Source organism: Neocloeon triangulifer, unplaced genomic scaffold (assembly GCF_031216515.1).
Source record: "Neocloeon triangulifer isolate White Clay Creek 2 clone unplaced genomic scaffold, ASM3121651v1 ptg000012l, whole genome shotgun sequence".
NCBI classification, from domain to species: domain Eukaryota; kingdom Metazoa; phylum Arthropoda; class Insecta; order Ephemeroptera; family Baetidae; genus Neocloeon; species Neocloeon triangulifer.
In genome coordinates this window covers 13,262,986-13,286,809 of record NW_026775554.1, presented here as the reverse complement: position 1 = coordinate 13,286,809, position 23,824 = coordinate 13,262,986, and the positions used below count along the sequence as shown (strand labels likewise).

At 39.2% G+C, this 23,824-nt stretch overlaps 2 protein-coding genes and 1 long non-coding RNA gene across 9 annotated transcripts; all 3 read left to right on the top strand.

Annotated features, from left to right (window-relative positions):
* The first annotated feature begins 797 nt into the window (after nucleotides 1-797).
* Nucleotides 798-10,444, top strand: LOC132197217 (uncharacterized). Of its 7 annotated transcripts, none has more exons than XR_009441831.1 (15): nucleotides 798-975; nucleotides 1,286-3,955; nucleotides 4,017-4,186; nucleotides 4,247-4,284; nucleotides 4,344-4,563; nucleotides 4,631-5,173; nucleotides 5,232-5,785; nucleotides 5,844-6,397; nucleotides 6,456-7,009; nucleotides 7,068-7,618; nucleotides 7,677-8,227; nucleotides 8,286-8,840; nucleotides 8,899-8,989; nucleotides 9,144-9,216; nucleotides 9,337-10,444. It is a non-coding gene; the product is annotated as an uncharacterized LOC132197217 (long non-coding RNA). The 7 variants fall into 7 exon arrangements; XR_009441828.1 differs by having other exon boundaries at nucleotides 9,323-10,444; XR_009441829.1 differs by having other exon boundaries at nucleotides 9,079-9,216; nucleotides 9,323-10,444.
* Nucleotides 10,445-12,354: 1,910 nt separating this feature from the next.
* On the top strand, nucleotides 12,355-16,328 carry LOC132197884 (uncharacterized). Its single transcript, XM_059621473.1, has 9 exons — nucleotides 12,355-12,559; nucleotides 12,656-13,035; nucleotides 13,091-13,487; nucleotides 13,621-14,315; nucleotides 14,374-14,607; nucleotides 14,666-14,774; nucleotides 14,825-14,989; nucleotides 15,053-15,338; nucleotides 15,518-16,328. Exons 2-9 carry the CDS (start codon nucleotides 12,698-12,700, stop codon nucleotides 16,069-16,071), a joined length of 2,778 nt encoding a protein of 925 aa, XP_059477456.1. The 5' UTR covers nucleotides 12,355-12,559; nucleotides 12,656-12,697; the 3' UTR covers nucleotides 16,072-16,328.
* A 595-nt stretch (nucleotides 16,329-16,923) lies between these two features.
* LOC132197158 (forkhead box protein K1) lies at nucleotides 16,924-23,399 on the top strand. The gene is made up of 8 exons (XM_059620257.1): nucleotides 16,924-17,327; nucleotides 18,068-18,259; nucleotides 19,217-19,505; nucleotides 19,593-19,739; nucleotides 20,366-20,753; nucleotides 20,811-20,963; nucleotides 21,020-21,155; nucleotides 21,431-23,399. The coding sequence occupies exons 1-8, from the start codon at nucleotides 16,969-16,971 to the stop codon at nucleotides 21,609-21,611; spliced, it is 1,845 nt and encodes a 614-aa protein (XP_059476240.1). The 5' UTR covers nucleotides 16,924-16,968; the 3' UTR covers nucleotides 21,612-23,399.
* The last annotated feature ends 425 nt before the right edge of the window (nucleotides 23,400-23,824 follow it).

The following is a 23,824-nucleotide window of genomic DNA, read 5'->3' as shown; positions in this document are numbered from 1 at the left end:
AAAAACGGATATTTTCTTGATGAAATTTGATTTTTAGGGTTAAAATTATATTTCCAATCGATTGGCTATCTTAAAAAAAAATCTCAAAAATTTTTATCGTTGCTTAAAATTAATATTTTGCTTTTGAACCTTCTGGGGGTAAGTAAAAAAATTTGACGTTCATCATGCTTATGAAAGAAATTATCGAAAAATTAATTGGCTACATTTTTTTTATGTAAATTTGGTTCAATTAATTATCTACCAACTCTGAACATTTCAGCGTTCTAAATTAGCGCAATTGAATTTCTGCGCAAAATTCACACAATGCGCCAAAACAAAAAGTCGCGACCTGGCCTGACCTGGCCGCTGAAATCCGGCGGTCGACCAACTCAACTGGCACATACTTTCATTCGGCTGCAAAACTTCTTGCGATTCAGACGCTTAATGAAATAATTCAAAAATACGAATGCAAAGGGTCTGTAAAAAACAATTAAAATGAATCAAATCGAATCATAAATAATAATTGAACTACACATTTTGACAAGAATTTTTTAAAACCAGAGAAAATATTTAACTTCACAGTTTATATAATTTTGAATCAAATTTTTTTACTTTATATATAATTTACTGCTAATTTCGCTAATTTATATTAATTACTTTTCGTGCAGAGTGATTGTTTTTAATTTAAAAACGTGCCCTGACAAACAAAGTCTCCCCTCCTCCCACCCTTGCACCGACAGCGCAGCCGCGTTCACACACTTCACACTCTCCTTTTTGGACAAGTCCAGACAAGTCGGAGCGCAGAACAGACAGAAATCTGCAGCGTTTCTGCTCGCATTTGGCTCTCGGAAAGAAACCAGACACAGACGCCATGTTGGCCATCTTGTGGCTTCGAGAGCGTCGTTTTGCCGACAAGAAACCCGACTGCGTGTTCATGGTGGCTTTTCCGAGCCGAATTTCATCGGCCATCAACGCAACGACGTCATCGTCTCACAGGTGAGAAAAGTCTTGATTTTGACAGCCATTCGGCCATCTTAATCGCGCTCTAAACGTGGAAAAAATCGTGATCTTTTTCGTACATACCGCTGTCGAGTCGCCAACGAGGCATGAAATTGATTCAATTTTAGTCATCGCAAATGCCTCCGACTCTGTGTATTCAAATCCTGCTTCAATCAATGTGAAAATTTTAGGATTTTTATGTGCATAATCCGAGACTTGTTATGATTAAATGAATTGAGGATGTAATTCGAAATCTGCGGCGTCGTTCACATGTGAACAGTTTCGTGCTGACTCATTTTCTTTTCAGGAGCCGCGAAAGACGGAATTTCCGTCCGCATTCGTCAAACAAGAACGATGCTCTGGGAGATTTTTCTCGTCTGGAGTGTCTGGACACGTCCGGTCAGTCAAGTGCCTCCGAACAGGACATCATCAGCCAATCCCCTGTGCAATGGTGCGCGGCGTAAATTTTAATTATAATTTTTGAGCAACATCCTTCTGGTTCTTTTCAAAACGAATTTTGATTTTAAAATTTCTTGCTCATTTCATTCACTGAAATCGAGGAAAGTAGAAGACGCGATCTCATCCTTGTTGAAAATGTGTATTTTCTACGACAGTGAAAATTAATGTTGATTTGTCATTCATAAAAGGACTAATGAAAGAAATATGAATTTTTATGGCATATTTAGGCTGAGAGACTTAAATTCAATTGCATCAAAATATCATTATTGCCTTTTAATTAATTTTTAAAAAGATCAATTAATATTAATTCCTGTTTGCGGCGCGTTTTAACTTTTAATCTAAAACATTATATCCAGCATGGCAAGTTTAATCTTGTCATTGTGTCGCCTCGCCATCTGGCCCCAGGCCTGTCTCTTGGCACACGCGACCTGGTTGACCTGCGGATGCTGCGACCGGAGATCAATCTCCGATGGCTTGCAAGCTGAACGACCTTCGGGTGGCACTTGCAAGTGGATTCCGAGGCTCCTCGGCTTCGGCCTGTCGCACCGGTGGCAGGTCGACCCACGGGTTCTCCCTCGGGAGGAAGGGATGGAGGGTTGAAACTTCCGAAGGTTCCAGTTCCGTCTACCATACATGATGGACACGCGCAATTGGAACCGGTTTTTGGGAAGTTTTGACTTAAAAAAGGGTGTAGAATCTCGCGCCTTGTTACATCATTGCAAAAAAATTCTCTAGTCATGCATTTCACCTTTTTCTTGCGGCGCCTTTTCTTCTGGGCAGCCTGCCGTGTAATTCTCAAAGTGTGTTTCGGCTCGGTTTTTTACGTTTTCTTGAGTCAAGATCATTGTGATGCGTTTTATTTCTGATTCATGGTTATGTAAATGCGAGGATCAGTTTAACTGCAAACTTTTTCAGGGCCTGAGGATAGACCCATAGCTTATGTTGATGATATCCGGCTAAGCTCGTCTTTCCGATTTGACTTGGAAGTTTGCAGCGCGTCGATAGGGTATACTTGTCAACAATAGGGCCTGGACAGGCCAAAGGTTATGTTGATGATGTCCGGCTAAAATATGGCTTCTCCAATCCGGCTCTGTTGACGAGGCGGAGGCTGGTGGGGGGATAATTGTTAACTTTGAAGGTCTGAGGATGGGCCACCACTTGATGTTGATGATTTCCGGCTTGAGTGATCCATCCAATTTGACTCTCTAAGCTAACAACGCGCGCGTTTTTCACTTTGATTTGGTTTCATTAAAATCTGCATCAACCTTGACTTTTGAAAAATAAAAATTTGAATCTAAACGCACTTATTAGGATGAAAGCAGGCTGCGTGGAAGAAAGAGCAGTAAAGTAATTCCAACTGCGTTATCCGAATTAAAAAAAAAATTATCAAATTAAAACGGCATAATTATTGCCTTTTAAATCATTTAAATTAATTGATCTTTCCAAACATTTGAGGAAACTGAAAAAAAAAATCGGCCTCGTCGCGGCGCGTTTAATTCGTTCAGCATCCCAAGTTTAATCTTGTCGTTGTGTCGCCTTGCCATCTGGCCCCAGGCCTGTCTCTTGGCACACGCGACCTGGTTGACCTGCGGATGCTGCGACCGGAGATCAATCTCCGATGGCTTGCAAGCTGACCGACCTTCGGGTGGCACTTGCAAGTGGATTCCGAGGCTCCTCGGCTTCGGCCTGTCGCACCGGTGGCAGGTCGAACCACGGGTTCTCCCTCGGGAGGAAGGGATGGAGGGTTGAAACTTCCGAAGGTTCCAGTTCCGTCTACCATACATGATGGACACGGGCAATTGGAACCGGATTTTGGGAAGTTTTCAACTTATATGGGTGTAGAATCTCGCGCATTTTGACAGCTATAATATAGATTTAGTTGCATTATTAGGTATAAAAAAATCTCATGCGTCTCCGTTTATCTGTTTTAAACAAGGCAATAATTACATTTTAGAATTCGCACCATAAACACAGTTAAATTTTAAACGCTTAATTCGGCTTTGGTAAAGTCATTTACTGAATCCACTTTAAAACTGTACGACTGACAATAATGTCCGCTTCTGGGATCAGACATGTGAAAACTACGATTTTTTTTTACATTGTGACCCATTCAAAATTCCTGTATGCCACAAATTGAAATCAAAGCTCTTTGCTGCCTACACCGATCGCTTGTTTGTAAACACGCACTTATCACTTAATGTGTATGTACTTTTTCCGTTTTTTATAAATTTCTATTTTTAACTTAATCAATATCCATCCACAAATTGAAGATTTTGTGAACATCTGCGCTTTTAATCAGTTTCCATAATCATGATGAAATCGCGAGTTTTTTTAAATTACGGTAATCAGGAAGTTGGCTTATAATTTTAATTGCAATTTGAATCATTTTCTAATATATTGTTTCTGGGCACTTTTCATGAATTTCCTCTGAGTTTTTTGTGGTAAAACACACAAATATGAAGACACTTGACTGAGAACATCTTCAGCTGGCTGGCATTCCATTGATTGACCTCGAGAGGTATGTATAAAAGTGAAAGGTTAAAACTCGACTTCTTTATTGATGAAAGTATATTTTTTAGTTGTGTATCTCTGCGCATGAATACATGGGGTGCTATCCTGAAGGAAAAGCGGCGCAAAATGCAGCCAAGAATATTTCCATGGAAGAAGATCCAGCTTTTTTACCCTAGCTCTGCAAATGGTCTTCAGATTTGAGAGGACGGAGAAGCCAGTAAGAGAAATGTTTTGGAAGGTTTGTCTTTAATATGTTCTTTTTCATATATTACATCCTCTTAAATTGGAATTTTTGCAGATAAAAATCTTAAATTAATACTCTGCATATAGCTGCAGGTTTGAAAAAAAAAAGAGAAATTTCAAATGATAAAAAAATTAAAATGGCATCATTATAGGCCAGAAAGCCATGCAGAGTGTGCAATGTGACAAGAGTCTCCAAAGGAAAAGCGGCCTAAATTGGTGGCTTTGGAGAAAAAGCTGATCAGCAGGCTCCGACTTCCTGAGAAAGGAAGGTTGCCAGGAAGGGAACACCATTTGAGGCACCTCTTCCTATCGAATGCCATGAATATGGCAATATGAATCAAATGTGGGAAGAGCAAACTTATTATGGATAAGGTATGATATATGTTAATTAAATTAAGGTGCTTATCAAAAGCTATCGCTATTATGATTTTTATACTAGATTGATGGCAAGAAGTGAGGCAGGAGAACAAAGGCACTAGCCAGGTTGATCCAAAACAGCTTCGAGGAGACAGAATAAGCGTCAAGTTCTAACATTCCATATTTTTAATATTTTTATTGTTTCTCTCTCTTGCTTCACTATTAAAACATCCACTCCTGGTTCTGCCACGCCAGGGAGGTGCGCTGAACCTTGTTCAGTGCCCCTTTGTGGATTCCTGGGACAGGGCGCCTCGAGTGGCACCGTCTGACCGCAAAGGACGCTGCCGTTTGGGATGTTCTCGGCCGAACACACACACAATCTTCTATATATTTCTATACCGTTGGCCTTTTAATAATAGAATTTCTCTGTTTGCTTTTTTGGTTTTTTGTTTCAGTTTTAGGCATCACTTGGGGCCCATGACAGAAAGGCCTTGCAGAGTGTGCAGTATGATGGGAGTCTTTGAAGGAAAAGCGGCACTACTGATGGCTGCTCAGACAGCCAATTAAGCTGCAACTTGAAAAACGAATCAATTGAGAGGAGCAATGAAACTTTTTGTGAATAAAGGTAATCAGTTAATACAATTGTTCCGAGGTGCTAATCGAAAATATGATTTTTATTATAGATCATTGAAGTTGGCAAGAAGTGAGGCAGGAGAAGGAAGTCGTTTGGCAAGTTGATCTAAAACAGCAATGAATGGACTGCGAAAAATGGCAGGTTGTGTCTTCCCTGAATTTTTTACCGGCAACTCGCATTCTCTTCCTTTCACTGCTCAAAACTAATCCACCCCTGGTGCTGCCCTGCCAGGGAGGCGTGTTGAACCTTGTTCAGTGCGCCTTTGTGGATTCCTGGGACAGGGCGCCTCGAGTGGCACCGTCTGACCGCAAAGGACGCTGCCGTTCGGGATGTTCTCGACCGAACACGAACAATCTTCTTTATTTTTCTATACTGTTGGCCTTCTAAAAAGAGCATTTCTATCTGTTTACTTTTTCAGTTTTTTTGTTTTGAGTTTTAGGCATCCTTTAGGGTCCATGACAGAAAGGCCTTGCAGAGTGTGCAGTCTAATGGGAGTCTTTGAAGGAAAAGCGGCACTACTGATGGCTGCTCAGACAGCCAATTAAGCTGCAACTTGAAAAACGAATCAATTGAGAGGAGCAATGAAACTTTTTGTGAATAAAGGTAATCAGTTAATACAATTGTTCCGAGGTGCTAATCGAAAATATGATTTTTATTATAGATCATTGAAGTTGGCAAGAAGTGAGGCAGGAGAATGAAGTCGTTTGGCAAGTTGATCTAAAACAGCAATGAATGGACTGCGAAAAATGGCAGGTTGTGTCTTCCCTGAATTTTTTACCCACAACTCGCATTCTCTTCCTTTCACTGCTCAAAACTAATCCACCCCTGGTGCTGCCCTGCCAGGGAGGCGTGTTGAACCTTGTTCAGTGCGCCTTTGTGGATTCCTGGGACAGGGCGCCTCGAGTGGCACCGTCTGACCGCAAAGGACGCTGCCGTTCGGGATGTTCTCGACCGAACACGAACAATCTTCTTTATTTTTCTATACTGTTGGCCTTCTAAAAAGAGCATTTCTATCTGTTTACTTTTTCAGTTTTTTTGTTTTGAGTTTTAGGCATCCTTTGGGGTCCATGACAGAAAGGCCTTGCAGAGTGTGTAGTCTGATGGGAGTCTTTGAAGGAAAAGCGGCACTACTGGTGGCTGCGCAGACAGCCAATTAAGCTGCAACTTGAAAAACGATTCAATTGAGAGGAGCAATGAAACTTTTTGTGTAAAAAGGTAATCAGTTAATACAATTGTTCCGAGGTGCTAATCGAAAATATGATTTTTATTATAGATCATTGAAGTTGGCAAGAAGTGAGGCAGGAGAAGGAAGTCGTTTTGCAAGTTGATCTAAAACAGCAATGAATGGACTGCGAAAAATGGCAGGTTGTGTCTTCCCTGAATTTTTTACCGACAACTCGCATTCTCTTCCTTTCACTGCTCAAAACTAATCCACCCCTGGTGCTGCCCTGCCAGGGAGGCGTGTTGAACCTTGTTCAGTGCGCCTTTGTGGATTGCTGGGACAGGGCGCCTCGAGTGGCACCGTCGGACCGCAAAGGACGCTGCCGTTCGGGATGTTCTCGACCGAACACGAACAATCTTCTTTATTTTTCTATACTGTTGGCCTTCTAAAAAGAGCATTTCTATCTGTTTACTTTTTCAGTTTTTTTGTTTTGAGTTTTAGGCATCCTTTGGGGTCCATGACAGAAAGGCCTTGCAGAGTGTGTAGTCTGATGGGAGTCTTTGAAGGAAAAGCGGCACTACTGGTGGCTGCGCAGACAGCCAATTAAGCTGCAACTTGAAAAACGATTCAATTGAGAGGAGCAATGAAACTTTTTGTGTAAAAAGGTAATCAGTTAATACAATTGTTCCGAGGTGCTAATCGAAAATATGATTTTTATTATAGATCATTGAAGTTGGCAAGAAGTGAGGCAGGAGAAGGAAGTCGTTTGGCAAGTTGATCTAAAACAGCAATGAATGGACTGCGAAAAATGGCAGGTTGTGTCTTCCCTGTATTTTTTACCGACAACTCGCATTCTCTTCCTTTCACTCAAAACTAATCCACCCCTGGTGCTGCTCTGCCAGGGAGGCGTGTTGAACCTTGTTCAGTGCGCCTTTGTGGATTCCTGGGACAGGGCGCCTCGAGTGGCACCGTCTGACCGCAAAGGACGCTGCCGTTCGGGATGTTCTCGACCGAACACGAACAATCTTCTTTATTTTTCTATACTGTTGGCCTTCTAAAAAGAGCATTTCTATCTGTTTACTTTGGCAGTTTTTTTTGTTCGAGCTTTAGGCATCCTTTGGGGTCCATGACAGAAAGGCCTTGCAGAGTGTGTAGTCTGATGGGAGTCTTTGAAGGAAAAGTGGCACTACTGGTGGCTGCGCAGACAGCCAATTAAGCTGCAACTTGAAAAACGATTCAATTGAGAGGAGCAATGAAACTTTTTGTGAATAAAGGTAATCAGTTAATACAATTGTTCCGAGGTGCTAATCGATAATATGATTTTTATTATAGATCATTGAAGTTGGCAAGAAGTGAGGCAGGAGAAGGAAGTCGTTTGGCAAGTTGATCTAAAACAGCAATGAATGGACTGCGAAAAATGGCAGGTTGTGTCTTCCCTGTATTTTTTACCGACAACTCGCATTCTCTTCCTTTCACTCAAAACTAATCCACCCCTGGTGCTGCTCTGCCAGGGAGGCGTGTTGAACCTTGTTCAGTGCGCCTTTGTGGATTCCTGGGACAGGGCGCCTCGAGTGGCACCGTCTGACCGCAAAGGACGCTGCCGTTCGGGATGTTCTCGACCGAACACGAACAATCTTCTTTATTTTTCTATACTGTTGGCCTTCTAAAAAGAGCATTTCTATCTGTTTACTTTGGCAGTTTTTTTTGTTCGAGCTTTAGGCATCCTTTGGGGTCCATGACAGAAAGGCCTTGCAGAGTGTGTAGTCTGATGGGAGTCTTTGAAGGAAAAGTGGCACTACTGGTGGCTGCGCAGACAGCCAATTAAGCTGCAACTTGAAAAACGATTCAATTGAGAGGAGCAATGAAACTTTTTGTGAATAAAGGTAATCAGTTAATACAATTGTTCCGAGGTGCTAATCGATAATATGATTTTTATTATAGATCATTGAAGTTGGCAAGAAGTGAGGCAGGAGAATGAAGTCGTTTGGCAAGTTGATCTAAAACAGCAATGAATGGACTGCGAAAAATGGCAGGTTGTGTCTTCCCTGAATTTTTTACCCACAACTCGCATTCTCTTCCTTTCACTGCTCAAAACTAATCCACCCCTGGTGCTGCCCTGCCAGGGAGGCGTGTTGAACCTTGTTCAGTGCGCCTTTGTGGATTCCTGGGACAGGGCGCCTCGAGTGGCACCGTCTGACCGCAAAGGACGCTGCCGTTCGGGATGTTCTCGACCGAACACAAACAATCTTCTTTATTTTTCTATACTGTTGGCCTTCTAAAAAGAGCATTTCTATCTGTTTACTTTGTCAGTTTTTTTTTGTTCGAGTTTTAGGCATCCTTTGGGGTCCATGACAGAAAGGCCTTGCAGAGTGTGCAGTCTGATGGGAGTCTTTGAAGGAAAAGCGGCACTATTGGTGGCTGCGCAGACAGCCAATTAAGCTCCAACTTAAAAAACGAATCAATTGAGAGGAGCAATGAAACTTTTTGTGTAAAAAGGTAATCAGTTAATACAATTGTTCCGAGGTGCTTATCGAAAATATCATTTTTATTATAGATATTGAAGTTGTCAAGAAATGAGGCAGGAGAAGGAAGTCGTTTGGCAAGTTGATCTAAAATAGCTATGAATGGACTGCAAAATATGGCAGGTTGTGTCTTCCCTGAATTTTTTACCGACAACTCGCATTCTCTTCCTTTCACTCAAAACTAATCCACCCCTGGTGCTGCAATTTTGCAGCTTACAAAACCGGCACTGGGGTTTTAACGAATAAAAGATTTGTTAAAGTTTTTACTTTTGAGCAGAGCATTGAGGGTGAGGAAGAGTAGCGTCCTGCAAAGGATTCAACTATTCATCCCTGAGCCGAAAAGAAGACAGGTATAAGCTAGATTTGAACATATATATAATTGAAATTCGGAAAAATTCTTCTGCATGAGGCAAATTTAACTGTTGTCTTTTTATCCTGATTCTTTGCACTTTGCAGATCACCTTGAATAGGTGTGATCGAAACCCTGGACATGATCGCCCAGATGGCAGATCGGGTTCAAGCAGGAAGCACTGCAAAGAAGAAGAAAAGGATCAGCAGTTAGAGAAGCAGTGATGGTGAAAGACACGCACGAAAAGAAACACACAGGCTGAGCTCTTTTTGTTACTTAATATTTATATTTAGAAGTTAATTGATTATTAATTTTTTCACTTGACTTTTTGACTCAAAACTTACCTGTGGCGAGTTTTGATGTCAGCGTCCGAATTAGTTCACATTTAATACTTGAAGTTTTGATTGATAATTTTTTTCGCAATTGACTCAAACTTTACCTTGCGGCGAGGTTTGATGTCAGCGTCATTTTAAATGCTTGTCTATTATTTACATCTGAAAAATAATTTACAATCCAAATTGACTCAAACCTTGCCTTGCGGCAAGGTTTGATGTCAGCGTCATTTTAAATGCTTGTCTATTATTTACATCTGAAAAATAATTTACAATCCAAATTGACTCAAACCTTGCCTTGCGGCAAGGTTTGATGTCAGCGTCGTTTTAAATGCTTGTCTATTATTTACATCTGAAAAATAATTTACAATCCAAATTGACTCAAACCTTGCCTTGCGGCGAGGTTTGATGTCAGCGTCCTTTTATATGCATGCCTTTTATAAACATCTGAACAATAATTTATGATCCAAATTGACTCAAACCTTACCTTGCGGCGAGGTTTGATGTCAGCTGTCAGCGTCAAATTAATTGTATTAATGAAAGTTTTGGTTGTACAAAACAACAATTAATAATTTTAAGATATATATCAAACTAAGAAAACTGTTAAAGACTTTAATGTGTATATTTATGTATTATATCGTATTTGTATTGATATGAGGAAATATTGTTCAAATCTAACAGTAAGACTCCGCCACAGGGTTTTCAGGGGTGGTTTTCCCCTGTGGTTGGTGAGGAGGGTCGGTCAAATGCTTGCCCACCCCCGCTTTATTGTGAATGGCGTGCGAGCACCCCCCATCATTGTCTCACCATTTGTATTGTGCGGACCATAATTTTAATTAAACACAATATGAGTTGACTAAGAAATAAAATAAATTGAAGTAGCCAATAAATTCTTTAAATGTTTGCCTTTCTTTCTTTGGAGTTCATCAATTCAACTCGAATAAATAAGAAATATATTTATTTGCACTTTTGTATTTTCGAGTCTTACGTAGATTTATCCAGTGAAAAGCTAACATATTCACACTGAATATGTGTGGCAAAATTATTTTTATAAATTTGTTAAAAATATTAATCTTTCAAGGCAATTTTGATTGTAATTAATGTCATTTTTGCACATTTATTTCGCGGCCTCGAAGGCAGATTAAATGTGATTATTTTGGTGATTTTGATAATGAAATATTTAAAATGGGTCAATTATTTTTTGAGAATATTACAAAGCTAATTCAAATCACTGATCCTTCCTAATTTTGCAATTGACCACTGGCCCGACTTTAACTTAAATTATATACAATTTTTTTCTTCATTATTTTGTATTTTATGACATCAAATAAAAATTAAGAGCTCTTTTAGTTGCTACTTGTGTCTTGCATTGTTGGTGAGTAAATTCTTGTATTTGTTTTTGCATACTGCTCCGAGAAAAGTCAATTGTTGTTTGAATATAGTTTGAAAATTCGGTCATTATAAAATTATATATTTTTGTTTTATGTGATTTATTTCTCGGCAAGGAAATATGAATCGTGAGCATAATTCAAAAACTTTTAGGGTTAAAATATTGAAAATAAAAATTCGCAGCGCTGGAACTTGAAGTTTACCAAAAAGATTTTTTTAATTTTTGATAAAAAAAAATGTACAAATTTTCAGGCCAACGGCCAACGTCATGATTTAGGAAGAATGTGGGGTTTTTGCAGGCTAAGCTCGTAAGCTCGCTGCTTTTTTGCCTTGCAACTTTTCTGCACCAGGGTAAATCTGCAACTCCGCCTTCGGGATCGCTTTTCCAGTTCGCCTGTCTGACATTTGTTGCTTCGGCCCTTTTGGCAAGCAGTGGCTCAAATTTATTATTTTTTGTTTTAAATTAATTTCAATAAAAATCATGAATGATGTTAGTACTTTTAAAACCGTTCACTACGCTTGAAAAAAAAGTAGAAAAAAATCCAAAGAGGATTTTTCCTAATCTCTAGTAAAATTTGAATCGTCTATAAAAATGTCAAGTCCTCTAATAACCATAATTAAATTACGGAACCAATTTGTGAAAAAATGGCAAAATTTTTAATTACGATTTATTTGTTTACGATGAACAAATTTGACGCTTTCCAAGCTTCCAGTCCAAATTGGTCCAAAAAAAGTATAAATTGGATTTTGTTGTTCTTATGAGGCTAATCTGTATTAATAAGTTGTTTTATAAATAAACTTTATATTATCTATGGGGAGATTGAAATTTTTGTAGTCGATCACATTTCAAAGTTGGATAAACAATATTATACAGCAGGCGCTGCCAGGGATTTGTTATAATTTTTTTTTTAATTTCATTTTTAATAAAATATTCAAATATTAACTAATATTTCAAATTATTTCAAGTAAAGAGCGAGCGAAAATTTTTATCGTTGCTTAAAAATAATATTTTGATTTTGAACCTTCTGGGGATGTAAGTAAAAAAATGTTGACGTCATCTAATGCTTATGAAAGAAATTATCGAAAAATTAATTGGCTTCATTTTTCTTTTAAAGTTTTCCTTTTTTAATTTTTTTCTAAGCTATAATTTAAAAATGCGGACCCGTTAATAACTACGCTCCAGTTCTCCAGTTGGAGATTTAAAACAAATTTTTTGATGTAATAAATTTGGTAAATTTGATATTTGATTCAATAAATTATCTACCAACTGAAAATTTCAGCGCTTGTTTCAGCGTCTGTACACCACCCGAAGCGCCACTAATATTCGAAATTCGAAACTAAACATGTGAACAGTGCGGTTGCGCGCATGACCTCATTGCTCGATTTCACGAGCCCCATTGGTTGGTTAGTTTCGTAAACATGGCTTCGGGTCTTTATTTTTAAAACTCGCGTCTGTGCTTTAAAAAGCGAAGAGCGTGGATTTGTTATGTTTGGTTTTGAGTTTGTTACCAATCTGCAAAATAGTCCAACGATGGCTTAAATGTCTAAAAATGAAGCTTATCTTCGGAATTTTTAATAGAAACTCTGTTAGATCGTAAATCGTAAAGTGATTCGACAAGAAAGGTATGTATTTATGTAATTCAAATTTTATTTTAGTAAAACATTTTTAAGTGGAACAACAGCAATAAAAAATGCATTTTTTCCCAACTGCTATTCTAGGCTTTTAGTTAGTCTTCATCAATCGCTGATTTTTCTGAAAGAATGGCCATGAATCAAGAGGCTTTCAAAGTGCCGAACCGGTCTAAAAAAGGACAAGGAGGTGTTCGACAAGCGTCAGCTACCTCTCGGAAACTGCAGCTTCCCTCCTTACCTGCAGATCGTCCCATAACCAGAGGCTCCATGAAAGCCTGGCAAGAGGGAACCTCCAAACCTTGGAGTGACCTGCCAGGGCTGAAACTTAAGTTTACAGAGAGCACCTCTGATTATGGAACAGCATCGGAAAAGTCCGGCCAATCACTTGTGAGCAGTGTGTCTGCGTCAACTTCGCCTCATGAATCGTGTAATTGCGAAAATATGAGTGGAATTGGAGTCGTCTCAAGGTGATTAGCATTTTTTTTATGAATGGTGTAATTAATTTGAATAAATTTTCTTCAGTGATGACGATGATGGAATTTGTGTTGATGATCTGAAGAACTCTTTGGAAATGTGCCAGTGGGACAGTGAGGAGGACAACAATAGCAAGGGTGATTGGGAGTCTGCAGATGAAGTACCGTCTACTGCTAGAGTTCTTAAAGATCCTCAGAGCAGAGTCACTGCCATAATTCCTGCATCCAGTGCCAGAAAACTTCAAAATGCTCAACTGGTGATTCTCAGTGATCCAAAGTATATTCCAAAACTGAGCAAAATGGAACGGTTGTGCTCTCCGATCATCTCACTAGGGCCTCATGGAATGCATTTTGAAGAGAGGTATCAGGTTTACCTCTCAATACCAGTGTGTGTTCACGACGAAAATCTCATTGTGTGCCTTCGTAGCAACACTGCAGAAAATGAGGTAAGTTTAGATTGTTTTAATAAGATTTTTTCATCTATTACTCCTCAAAAAAATAATTGAAAATTAAAAAGTCCGAAATTTAAAAATAATTTGCAATTAAAACCTTTAAAATTATATTCTCAATTTTTTTCAGGAGCCGAAATGGGAAAGATTACCTAAAACATGTTACCGATACAAAGACGGCTTCATTATCATGATCGTAAATCACTTTAGCCTCTTTACTGTGATATTAGAAGAACCCCATCCTGAAAGGCAGAAGAGAATTAGGAAACGAAACGGTGGTTCTTTGTTCATCGAGGACATTCCTGGAGTTGAAGTGACCTTTCCCAGGGGCTGTCTTGAAGATGACATTGATGCTTATCTCAGGGTTATTTTTGACACGGATACTGCCCTCTTACCTGATAATCTCAAGCGACGGTATTCGTTGGCATCGCCAATCATCATGATTGGACCTCACGGCCTCGAGTTCCCTCCGGACCGACCTTTGGTCACTATCAATCTACCTGTACCTGACCTGCAAGAAATTTGCAACTATTTTAAGATCAAAGACCCTTTGAAATCACTTGCTGTCTGGCAAAGCCCAACTAGTGAGATGGAGCCAGTAAATTGGAGTCGACTGCGTACTGACATTGTTTTAAACTTAAAACACCCATCTGGAATGCCAGTGGTGACTTTTAAAGTCCAGCACTTCAGCTTCTTCACTGTATTTTGGGACATTGTGTCCAGTAGTCTGACAGAGGCAAAAATTGGGATGGCTCATTTCGCTAACTTTGTTACTTTTTCCATGATGTGTGAAGCTTTTATGCAAGAAACTCCCAACACCAATAGGTATTTTTTTTCTAGCAATAATTAATCAATTTAAATAACTCACAAACTTTATTTTTAGATTTGGCTTGGAAGTAATTTGCTACCGCAGTGACCGCAAGTTGCCTGACACATCTAATCTTCAGCATAGGGTTGGTGCTTGCAATAAACCCAAGCTGATGCGGCCTGGAAAAATCTTAGTTAGATTGAGGTCCCAAATGTTTGAAGCTGACACAGAAGCAGGAGAAGAGGCGGAAATGTGCAAAGAAGAGCCTGATTTTCGGGGAAGAGATTTTGAAAAGCAGTACGCTTGCAGGTAATTAAATAATTTTTAACTTTAATTGCTCAAAATTGCTATTAACTTAAAACTGTAGGTTCAAAAGTGACTCCAAAATTGACATGGGTGCATTTGGAAAGGTCCTGGTTGAAAAATCTAAGAACACCGGCAGAAATGACTTGATCTTTGAGTTCAACTTGTACAAAGTATGGCTTATCTCAACTTGATATGATTTAATTAATATAAAAATCTCTAGTCTGGAAATGAGACTGAAATGAACACTGGAAACAATGGAGAAAGATGGACCATTGTAGCCATTAAAGAACTTGCAGCGAATCTGGAAATCACAGAAGAGAGCAATTGGCAACGTTTTGCTCAGTCCATCGGATTTACCAAAAATGAGATCAGAACTAAGCTCGTGGTAAATATTTTAAATTGCTATTCTAGATTTTCAAATGATTTCTAATATTAATTTCTATATCAGCCCTCAGGAGATCCATTTGTGGCGATGACCAATTTATATCAGTTAAGAGGAGGCACACCTGACGAATTCGTTCAAGCTCTGTTTGCCGTTTCTAGAGACATTGGCCTGAAAAAGTTCAACGAAACCCCACCAACTAGCAGTGCAGGCTCAAGTCCATGCAATTCAGCCAGTGGATATCTAAACAAGCAGTTATCTCCAATGTCAAAATTTTTCAATTTTTGGAACCGTAAAGAGAATGACCAAGAAAAACCCAATGTAGAGGAGTCTCCCGAAGATGAAGATGCAGGTAAAAATATTTGAACGATTTTCCTTACCAAAAGTATTTATTCACAAATTTTGCGATCATTTGTTGAATTGAATTGCAGAATCTTTTTTAAAATTACCTTCAAACAATATGCATTGTTCTAAAATAATAGAATATTCATTTTTGAATCAAATTCATTTCAACTTTAATTCGTCTTTTAGACTCGGAGATGAGGCCACCTCCTTCAAGACACAGGGCATCATCCTCACAAAAACGATCTCATCCTAGCTCTGGGAAAAACTCCTCCAAACGAAGCTCAAAGAAAGAACCTCCACCAAAAAGGCAACGTCATGTGTCTCCTGCTCCTCGAAGTGAAGAAAGCTCCAGTGGTTCAATTTCCAGTGATGAAGATGACGGTCACCACTCTTATACCTCTGCTGGTCGAACAGCAACATCCGTTAAATCCTCAAGCAAAAACCATAGGATTAGTCAAAAAATTTTGACTACTAATAACCTGTGGAAAATAACAGAAGTTTTATCTGCAAGCAAGTGGAAGACATTTGCCAGAGATTTAGGACTGGACGAGTCATCCGTCACCAGTATCGAAGTAGAACATAAAGGCCAGGGTACAAGGGAATTAGCATACCAAGTGCTGCTTGAGTGGAAGAATATAAAAGCCAAAAACGCTACTCTTGGAGTGCTGTACAAATGCTTAGAAAGAGCAAAGATGAAACAGGATGCTAAGCATATGATGACCTTGTTTGAATCTGATTGAATTAGATCTGCATTTTGAACTCATGAGGTTTGAACATTTTAAATAATGACACATTTGGAAGCTAGAGTTAAAACTTGTACAAGCATTTTTACTATAATGTTTCTCGAGTGTCAAGAGCTATTTTATTGAAATGTTTTGTATGAGTTATGCATTTAATATTTTATTTTATAAACTCTGTATTTTTTAACTTGTAAGACTTGTCAAATTATGTATGGATATAACCAAAATCCAATAAAAATGTAATAAATTTGATGAATTTGAAATAAATATTGCTTGTCAATTGATTTAATTCTCTGAAATAATCTTTGAAAACTAAAGTTAGTTATTTAATATTTTGCTTCAATTTAAATTTGAAAATTAAACCAAAAGTTGGACTAAAAATGAAAATGTTGTATATTATGTCAGAAATGCTTGCGGATTATATCTATATCATTTTAATATGTTTTCAAAAACTAAGGTTGACTTTTGAAATCAATTTTATCAATTTACACATAAAAAAAAAACTATGAGGTTGCCGGTTAGAATTAATCAATAACGTTATAATTAGGATAATTAGTTTTGCATTGTTTTTAAAGTCTCGTCCATAATAGCTAACTGCAAAAGTTCTATATCAAAAGGATAATCAGAAATAATGCATGAGGCGACGAATTTAAAAATAGTCGCTTTCGAACCAGGGTAGGGAACATAGCGGTCCAGCAGCAAGCCAAAGCAGCAAAACAAATTCCCCGCCGCCTGTGGAAATATAATTTGTTTTTGTTATGATTCGCCTCCCCCACCATTTGTTTTGGAATGCAGGCAGCCAGCACCTCCGTCATATACTGCCCCCTCCCCTCCTGCCGTGCTCTCTCTCACTCGGGGTTATTTCTCCTTCTGGGAAGCCATATTCGTAGCAGAGATATGGCCGCACAATCCAGGTCCCAAGAAAGCGATGCGTGGGCCCTGCTGGCCCTCAAATCGGCCCCGGCCAGTCCATCGAAGGTGCAGTGGAGTCCCGAGAACAACGGGGTGGCCATCGCGCGGATAGAGGGCCGCGAGTTCGAGTACATGGTGCGGCAGAAGCGGATCACCATCGGCCGCAACAGCTCGCGAGGCGAGGTCGATGTAAACATGGGCCACTCAAGCTTCATCTCGCGCAAACACATTGAGGTCTTTTTCGAGCACCCGCACTTCTACATGACCTGCAACGGCAAGAACGGCGTCTTCGTCGACGGCGTCTTCCAGCGCAAGGGGGCCCCGGCCCTCCAGCTGTCCAAAAAGTGAGCAGCCTCGCCCGGCCCAATACAAATGCACGACACACAGCAGTGTAAACACACGCATGTTTACACTTGCACTCGGCCCAAGGCCATCTTTATCTGCGGGGGGCCGGCTCCGAACCGGGGGCCGCCGAACCCAGGCCCCGGGGGCGCAAGGGCCTCTCGGTCAATCTGGACTGCATTATCGAACGCTCTCTTGTTTTCCCCCCCGGATGTTTTCGTCGGTCGGTCGGTCGCTCCGACGACACCCACGGCGGCGAACGTGCTCGCCTCGTTTTCCAAATTTAATCAAATTTTATTCATTTTGCAATTGAAACTGTAATTAATTCAACAGGTCGCACGCAAACCCTTTGATAAAGCCGAGTGAAGTGCTTAAAAATAAAAATGTGATAATTAAATATGGCCATATTGCTTTTGCGGCAAGCACACGAGGGGGAAGGGTTAAGCAGCACGAAAATTGTATTTTGTTTTCAAATTTCGTCCACATTTTGTTGTTCTGTTAATTTTCTATTGCAAATGACTCAAGTTTTTGTGGAACTTACCAAATTTTTACCAGAATCTGTTCGAGTGAAAAGCCAAACAACTTTCTTGCATTATTAAGTAATGTTGACGACAACACAAACAAGTGACGTAAATAAATCAGCTCAATGCTCTCTCGACCTTTTCAAGTGATTTACGCTCGATTTCTTATACACACTGTCGCATGTTTTGAATCTGGAAGTAATTCGGATTTTTTCTTGCAGCTGCACCTTCCGCTTTCCAAGTACGAACATCAGGCTGTCCTTCCAGTCGCTGGTCGGCGACGCAGACCCACCAGTAGCAGTCCGACTGCCCTCGCCAGTCAAGCAAAAGCCCATGGTGCCCCTGAGAATCAACATTCCAGACTCAGATGGTGGATTCAGCAGTCCCTTCCCATCGCCTAGTGGAACTATTAGGTAATTCATTTCACATATAATTTTAAAAAAAAACCAAGATGGCTGATTATTAGGTTCAACTATAATGTTTGTCTTATTGTCTTGACTGCGTTTGTGTGAGAAATAATTTTGGCTTTGATTAAAAGAAAACCATTAAGTAGCAGGGGAAAAACTGCTCAATACTACTCCAATCAAAAAGTTGTATTCAAAATTATAATTTTTATGGAATCTTAGAACAATTTATTTTATTCATTATGAAACAAAATTAAGTTATCATGGCAAGTTAGATTAAAGTCAGCTTTTCCTCTTCTAAAATAATCCCGATCCAATGGAAGATATTTTTAAATTTAGTGACCCTAAAATGAGAAATTCTTCTATAAAATCTAAATTTTCAAACTTGTAAGCTCATGCACTATAAGATTGATGTGACCCTCTTATGGAATTTTTAAGAAGATCTGATGAATAATACTTTCAGTTTAAGCATTAAATTTAGTAAAGTCATGAATAAGGAAGTGCTAATTTGTTTGTAAACAAGAAAGTTTTTTGTTTCCTTAAAAAAATTAAAAGCTATGTTCGTTTAAAAAAGTCATGATCAATAAATTTCTGCTATTAATCTTTGAGTTGAAATATGTAAAACACAAAAATATTGTATTCTGCTACAAATTTTTAACCAGGATTTTCCTCGTTAAAAATTGTTTTCACTTATATTTAGAAATATTTTCCCCTATTTTCTTTTTAAAATTATTTCTCTTTACTTAATAATTTATTTATGTTAGTTTTTTACTTATTTATTGTTTCTATTAAATTTTATTTTATTATGTCATCCGAAGTACCAAGGAAGGTACACAATCAAATGGAAAGAGTGATGCTCAACGTTCAAGTTAAATGATAACACAGCATTAATGCAAAATAGCCAATTCAACAAAATTATTTGCAGTATCAAAGTTTGTAATGCATTTGCATGTGATTGGTTTGCAGTGCTGCCAACTCATGTCCTGCCAGTCCACGAGGAGGCTCAGGACGACGCAACGTAGGCGCTGAGTTGACGATGGCTGCTGCCTATGCGGCTGCACACAGACCTGTGATTGCCACAGGAAGCTCAGAGGACGGAGGAGGAGGCCGTTCGGTGGTCATAAGCAGCGACATCGGTACAGCCCCTTCCAGCTCTGCCGTTCCGGAGGAACAGGTCACCCAAAAGTTGTACAGGGCAGGACCCAATGGAACCGCCACTCCTATGGCCACCACTGAACCATATAGCCCACCAAAGGTTGCTTTATTATCTTTCATACCTAAACGTATCAGTTTTTTTCTTCGTTTAAAAATTTATTTTAATTAATCTCAATTTTTGTTTCAGGACGATTCAAAGCCTCCATACTCGTATGCCCAACTGATAGTCCAGGCAATTGCATCGGCGCATGACAAACAACTAACTCTCAGTGGCATCTACTCGTACATAACAAAAAATTATCCTTACTATCGCACTGCTGATAAAGGCTGGCAGGTAATTGACCATTTATTATTGAAGTCTGTTATAAGCAGGTTAGAGTTTACTTCTTAAAGAAAAGAAACGGCTGCAAATATAGTGCGAAAATTTTAATGTAGTATGTATGAAAAAATTTTTATTAATTTATTGTTCGTGATAAAATCTTGGCTCAGCATTACCCAGCTAATATTTTTATTGTTGTCTCTCAGCTAGAGGTCTAAATGGTGTGCTGGCCACATTGTGTAGGCTGCCTTATTTTTAAATACTGTTCCTCCAAATAGATCTGGCTGTACATCTAAATTTAGGCCGTCTAAATACAATCACATGGGACATTTTTGCAGCCAAGTTAATTTTAACTGTCCATACTTTTTCATTTATAATTTCGAGATGATCATGGAAAATTTACAAAAATTTAATTTTTTTAAGACAATCGCGGATAAATTTTTTTTTTTTTTTTATTAAGAATTAGTGTTTATTGGGCTCTCATCATGGGCAATATATAATTGCATTTGATTGAAATTTAAAAATCTTCGAAGTGTTAAATTACTTATTTTTCAGAAAACCATAATAATGGTAAAAATGAACAGTTGGCTACAATTTCTCTTGCATTTTTAATAAAAAGAAATTTTATTTATATCTTGCAGAACTCCATTCGACACAACCTGTCTCTGAACCGCTACTTCATTAAAGTGCCTCGCTCCACTGAGGAGCCTGGCAAAGGTTCTTTCTGGCGCATCGACCCCACCTCCGAGACAAAGCTGATCGAGCAGGCCTTCCGAAGGCGTCGCCAGCGTGGAGTGCCATGCTTCAGGGCTCCGTTTGGCCTTTCCTCACGCAGCGCTCCAGCCTCACCAACTCACAGCATGGGTGGACTGATCACCCCCGAGTCATTGTCAAGAGAAGGCTCCCCCGTTCCTGATGCCTACAATGACAGTGCCCTCTCATCGGGAGTTTCCTCGCCCATCGTTTCACACGGGTCTTCTCACCTCGAGGTGAAAACCAGCCAGTCAGCTCCAGGCTCCCCTGGACAAGGTACCACTGACCCATGGCAACGACTGGAAGCACTCAATCTGACACATTTGCCCCCAGTTCTTATTTCAGGCGTCGGCCCATTCGTGAGCAGCACTGTGATGAGTGCACATCATCCGCAGCAGTCGGTGGTGGTTGGAAAAACCAGGCTGATGGTTCCTGCCCAGCAAATTACTCTGGTCACCAATGGAGTTGGAGGTGAACAGCGCGAAGGTGTGCTTTGAGTTCTTGGAATTTTTCACTTACCTATAATTCTATTTCTCCCACAGAAAAATTTGTTGTTCAAAATAGTGGAAATGGCACTACTACTACATTAGTTGCTGTCAAAAGTGAAGACCGCTCTGTCTCTCCAGCTGCATTCACACCAGCACCTGTTATTGTGCAAGCAGCGTACACTAATTACAGGTAAAAGGATTTTTTTTTAATATGACAAACTATATTTCATTTCTGATAATTTAAACATAAAAAAACAGTTATGTAAACTGTAACTTAACTGAAGAGTGAAGTGCATATTAGTAAATACTTAGAAAGTTATGAAAAAAAATTAAATCACCTAGAGAAAGTTTAATTTTGTCAATTCTGTTTCAAATTCTATTTAATAGTTCTTACAATCAAAAGTTGTACCTTAAACTATTAAATTTTTATTACACCAAATTTACAAATCTCTTGTATTTTTTCAGCGGGACTTTTGTCAGTCCGGCCAGTACTCAATCGGTAGAACACCAGGTGGTTGTGGGCATGAAACGGCACATCGAAGAAGATATGGAGATGGTAACCACATCCACAGCTGATGGTGCTGAACAACTCGAAGAGGGTGTGAAAAAGGCTCGAATAGAAGAGACGGCCTCGGCCGACCACTGAACACAGCCTCCTTAGAGAAGCAGCAATCAAGTAGTTGACCATTTTTAGTAACAGCCACATTGATGTGGCTAGATCACAGTTTATTTTATTGGTACTCAGAGTGCCCGACCCAATACAACCAAAACACTCAATTTCTTTGCTCTTCGGGACTTATCGGTCAGAGGGACGTAGAGAACAAAAAAAATTAATACTTTAATAAGAATTATCTAAATTTCTTGCCACACAGCCTTACTTCGGATTGATTGATACAGTCGGGGATTGCTTTCATTTTAGGACTAAATTTGCTGCTCTGTTCCAAAGACATCTATAATTAAATTTGTCAATGCAACATTTGGGATGGTAAGGTTGGACCAAATTGACAAAGGGGAGTGATAACATAAATATTTCCTTGCTGACTCCACTGTTAAAAGTGGTAGCTCTTTTTTAGTGATTAGTAATATTTCTGCAAAACCAAAGGAAAACCCATTTAACAAGGGCAAGCAGGTCCTAAAGTCAAAGTTGTCTGTTATTCTGACTTTTTGAATAGTGTTGAGATCAATTTTGTCAGCCATTGTCCAACAATGGGTCGGTGGCTTATCTGAATCCTGACACAAGTTCAACTTGTTCAATTTAAGGCTGACGGTCAAGGACTCTTTGGGGTTTAGTTTTTCAGAGGCCGCCTGTTGGCTACACTTAACAGTTCAATTCTGGTTCTGACAAACAAGGTTGATTGCAAACACAAATTTGTATCTTTTTACAACTTATAATTCTGATTGGGTGTTAGAGTAGGACTCGCAAGAATAAGTTCTAATCTTACTAGGGAGGAGCTGTCTGATATTGTCAAGAGTTGGTGTTAGCACCAATCAATAGAGTCAGATGCCAGTCTACCCCCTCAGAAAATCAACAACGCTAAAAAATATTGATGAGAAACTGCAAGGCTCAAAATTTCGTGATTTGATATTTATTTATTCGGATTCATGACTAGTCTCATCGAAACAAACAGTGCAAAGCAAAATTTTGGGCCTTCCCACCAAATATCATTAGAGAAAGTGTAAAACAGACAAAAATAAAATGCACCCATTAAAGAAAATCTGTATCGATCATTATACTCTTGTGTTTTGGACTTCGAAGATCTCGAACACTCCTAAATTTTTTTGGTTCAGTTGACTAAAGTAATGCGTGCATAAACCTGTTGTGCCATTTGCATTATTTTCCTTATCTCCTTCTTTCAATTGGTTCTACAAAGCTGACAATGGTAAAGTCAACTGGTAGTCCGGCTACAAGTAAATAGTGTCCTCGGCTAATATCTTACGATTATAATTATTTAAAGAGTTAATAATAAATACATGCTTTTATCAATTACGGCTCAAGTTAATCAAATTTGGTTGTTTCTTTGTGTACATACGGGGTATAAAAACGATAGTTAAGCTTAAGTCTGAGCCGAGCACTGAACTTGTTGCCACAATGGGCTGCCCAGTTGATCAAATCTAGTTACAGCGAAATTCTTCTATATCCAATTTTCAACCAGTGAAGTATGCACATGTGATTTACTAATTTATTTGTTGCGTGTGCAGAATAAAAAAGTAAAAGTTATGTCATGGAAAGTAAAGTAAAAATACAAAACTATAGCTACCAATTTGTAAACGACTCTGTATATTCTTGAGAGATGTTACATTTTTCTTTTGTTCATTTTTAATTTTTATGTGTACATAAAAATTAATGTTTTCAGCTTCATGTCTGCGCTTATTTGAAGTACATATGGTTACATAGATTTGCATATAAATAAAAGGCACTATCTGTGAAGCAAAACTGACCATTTTGATTTGAAAATCACGTTCCAATACATTCAATGGCAGATTTCGGCCCAATCGCTCACTTAGTTTTTTTGCTCTGTAGCAATAACTTTGCTTTCAATCTCGCGCGCGACCTTATTTCCAATTCCCCTGGCAATCGCATGAACCCGATAAATATGTTTTATGTTCCGCCAGTCGATAGTGAGCAAAAAATGACCACGGGACGAGCAGTGTGGTATATTGTCGCGTGTGCGGCTAATGCAGAACTCTCAGGGGCCACTAGAATTTTATTTTTGCCCAGCAGTCGAGCTGGGCCATAAATTGCGGGATTGTTTTTGCGCAGCCTTGTTTTTTCCCTGGCCGGCTCGCTAGCTCCTTTGGCGGTGCACACCACAGGTCACAGGAGACCCTTCGCTCACCCTCCGACTAGCAGCCACTCAA